The 3,387-nt window shown below is 42.7% G+C and overlaps 1 protein-coding gene across 1 annotated transcript; it reads left to right on the top strand.

Moving 5' to 3' along the window:
- Nucleotides 1–1,315: 1,315 nt before the first annotated feature.
- Nucleotides 1,316–3,013, top strand: PRR32 (proline rich 32; the record flags this gene model as incomplete). The annotated part of the gene is made up of 2 exons (XM_084258999.1): nt 1,316–1,335; nt 2,128–3,013. The coding sequence occupies 2 exons, from the start codon at nt 1,316–1,318 to the stop codon at nt 3,011–3,013; spliced, it is 906 nt and encodes a 301-aa protein (XP_084115125.1).
- Between the last annotated feature and the right edge of the window lie 374 nt (nt 3,014–3,387).

Here is a 3,387-nt window from a genome sequence, read left to right on the forward strand (position 1 = left end):
GTCTCATAGCAGTGACCATGCCTTTGCATTAATATTCTCTTGAATATATACACACATTTCACATATCCTTAAATTGAAAGACATAGTGTATAAGTCGGTTGTTTTCCTTAAAGAAGAAATATGTATATTTGTTGAAATGTAGTGCCATGTTCTGATATTGAGGAAAGATAAGGGTATTTTAAGGTCTAGTCTGCATAGCACAAGTCTTAGATAAATATAAGAAGGAGGCCAATTTTATTGATGTCTTTATCCTAGATCAAGATTAGTAATCTTAGATGAGGAACTGATCATCGTAAGAGTAATTAAACTGTAGATCAAGAGTAGAAAATAAAACTTGGGAAAGTATACTTGCTAATAGTGGGGTAAGGGGTTGAAAGGTTGGAAGAACAGAAAATGCCTTATGCCAAGAATATTACAAGGCAAAATCTGAGCTAATATTCATAAATTTCTGATATGTGCTATGTCCTTTCTCCCTCCTTCCACTTATAGAGAAGTTTCTAGAACTATCACAGGAAATATATGTGTATATGTACCTGTGTATGTATAAATGTGTATATTTAAAGATCTAGCTATAGATATCTATGTTGATATATACACACATATAAACTGGTATAAGCACACACAAACAATACAAAGCTGGTAGACTAGAAGGTAAGAACTGCAAGTTGGAGGGTTTAAAAATAAAAATCAATATGATTCTTAGAGATATTTCTGATAGTGCTAAATCATTTGCTTCACCTTCATAGGAGATATTCAGACTGAAAGCAATTTAATCCCCCAAACCTCTGTTCTCCACCAAGTTAATGATATGCATCCCCCAAGTGGAAGTTTAAAGTACAAGATTCGGCATGACACTCTGCAGAAGGTTTGTATTTCCAAACTAGAGAGGGAGACTTGGCCACTAGCTTTTCCAACTGAAAGTTCAAAAACACTCTTAATGAAGGACCATGGCTTGTGATTCTTCTATAATCTTGAAATGAATTTTATTGCCAACTGGTCTGTAACATGGCTATATAGCAAATATCTTCACTGTCCCTCTACTCCTGTGCAAAAAGCAGGCCTACATTTAGCTTCAAAGGAGTGTCACAGATTTATCCCCTCCCCCTCCTTTTCTCCCTCCCTTCCCTAGCAACTGGTAACCTCAGAAAGAGAACTCCAAATCTAGGAAGAAACAGTTGGTCCCTGCCTTCATTAGAGTTGCCAAGCTGCTCTAAGGCAGAAGCAGAAGTCACTTCTCCAGACTGAGTTGGCCTGTGTGGACTTTCAGCTGGTTTTCTGCATCACCTCTCGAAGGCTATCCTGATCGGATTTCTCCATGGCTTGCATTGAAAATGTGTAAGTACAAAACCAAGTACAGCTGTTTAAATTGTGAAGGCAAAAAGCAGTTTGACTCTTTTTCCTTTGTAAATGGGACAGAGACCAGTGGGTTGGAGGCAATTGTGGAAGGAGATCACAGATAAAAACTTGAAGGATATACACTCAGCTGCTATATATTGAACTTCAGGGTGGTGATTTATTAATGTAATTTTGAAACAAAAGTTGCAAATCCTTAGTCTAAACAGTAGGGTTTAAGCAAGAGGAAATTCTTACTCTAGGTTGAGATGTTGTTTGAAAGAAGAGAAATTTTAACAAAATTCAGTGGAAATATTGAATATTTAATAAAGAGAAACTGGAGTGTTCATTAACAGAAATAATTAACAGAATAAAAGATCTTTCCTCTAACAAGATTTTTCCAGAATCTGAATTCTGGGCTTAGTGGATCTTAGATCTTGTTGGGACTGAGAAAGCTGGTGTTTTCTCTGCACACACTGCTGCGTGTAAGAGAGCTATCTGGGTGTTTTAGGCTTGCTTCCTGACTTCAGGAGGTGGAGAAATGGGTATTGTGGAATCAGGTTGAAAGCAAGTGAGCCTTGAAGGAAAAATCACATAGCCCAGTGCTAAGGGGGGCCTGCTACTGAAGGGTCTCCCTGATGAGGGAAACAGGACTGGGGAAGAGTTTGCTGACCACTTGTGGGAAAGGTGAAGGTGCACCCTTTTCCTCAGGTGTCAGTCCAATCACTTATTTCAGATATTTTCTGGTCACTGCATTTACATGTTTAGTAACTTATCTATTTCTGGTTTTGCAAGCATTGGAGGGCATGGTCCTTCAGCCTTACCAGTAGCTGCAGATGAAAATGGGAACCAGGAGCCATGCCTAGATGTGCCCCTCCAGTGTCCAAGTTCCATGCCAAGGAATGATGTGGAGTCCTGGGGCCACCTTTGCATCCCTGTCCCGCTGAGACCTTCCTTCAATGTGCTGACCGATCTGGCAAGAGAGCAACTGGAGTGTCCCTCGGAGGGAACAGGATCCTGCATTCCTGTCAACAATTTGAGAGCTCTCCAACACCCCTATGGGCCACCACCTGCTGTTGCCGAAGCGTCCTTAGCAACAGCAGAAGTAAATAGCTCTGGGGGGTTGGCAAGCCTGAGGCAGAGAGGACAAGATTCTGTTAATATGTCCCAAATATTCTCTGGCGGTCCTTCTGCATTGATGATGGGGGGAGCAAGGGTCAGTAATGGGAGCACTGACATGGGTGGCAATAATACCAGGTTATATTTGGGTTTGCCACGTGGTCAAGGGTTCGTTCCAACAAGAGGCCCACAAGTAAGAGGCCCTCTACATATTCCCACCCTGAGATCAGGGATAATGATGGAGCTGCCTCCGGGAAATACAAGAATGACCTACAAGGATAGGCTGGCTCATGTTTCTTTCCCAATGGGAGGGGGCCCTAGACACCCTGTGGATAACTGGCCAAGGCCGCTCTCCTTGACTCCCAGTGCTCAAGGCTTACCTTCGTGCCCTACTGCACATGCTTTTGTACCTGCACAACCTCCCACTTTCAACCCGTTTCTTCCTATGCCTATTGCTTTTGCTCCTCCCCCAATAGTTGGTCCACCCCAGCCTTCTTATTTTGCCAATTACCCTTCCTGGGGGATGCCAGCTCCTGCATCCTCAAACAGGGAGAACAAGTGACGGCAAGAGAGTAAGGCGAAAAAAAGGGTAGGGGAAAAGGTGAAAGTTACTCATTTATGATTGTGTATTTGTAGCCACCCACCCTCTTACACTGTGTTTAGCACTATAATGTGCCTTATATATTGGAGATTCAATAAAGATTCTGAAGTTTAAAATATTGTGAATTATGTTTTTAAGGTTTATTTATGCATAGAAGAACTAGAGTGTAGGCCAGAGGGATGTGAGGGGGGGAGGGGCGGGTGAGAGGATTCACCAGAGACAGAGTGGGGAGCAGAACATGCAGACCTACTGAAATGCACTGCTGAGGAGAGCAGTGGGCGAGACATGAGAGGGCTGCTGTGCCATGTGGGTCACCTCCCTGGCCAGTGATCGAA

The sequence above is a fragment of the Talpa europaea genome (genome assembly GCF_964194135.1).
Source record: "Talpa europaea genome assembly, chromosome: X".
Lineage (NCBI taxonomy): Eukaryota > Metazoa > Chordata > Mammalia > Eulipotyphla > Talpidae > Talpa > Talpa europaea.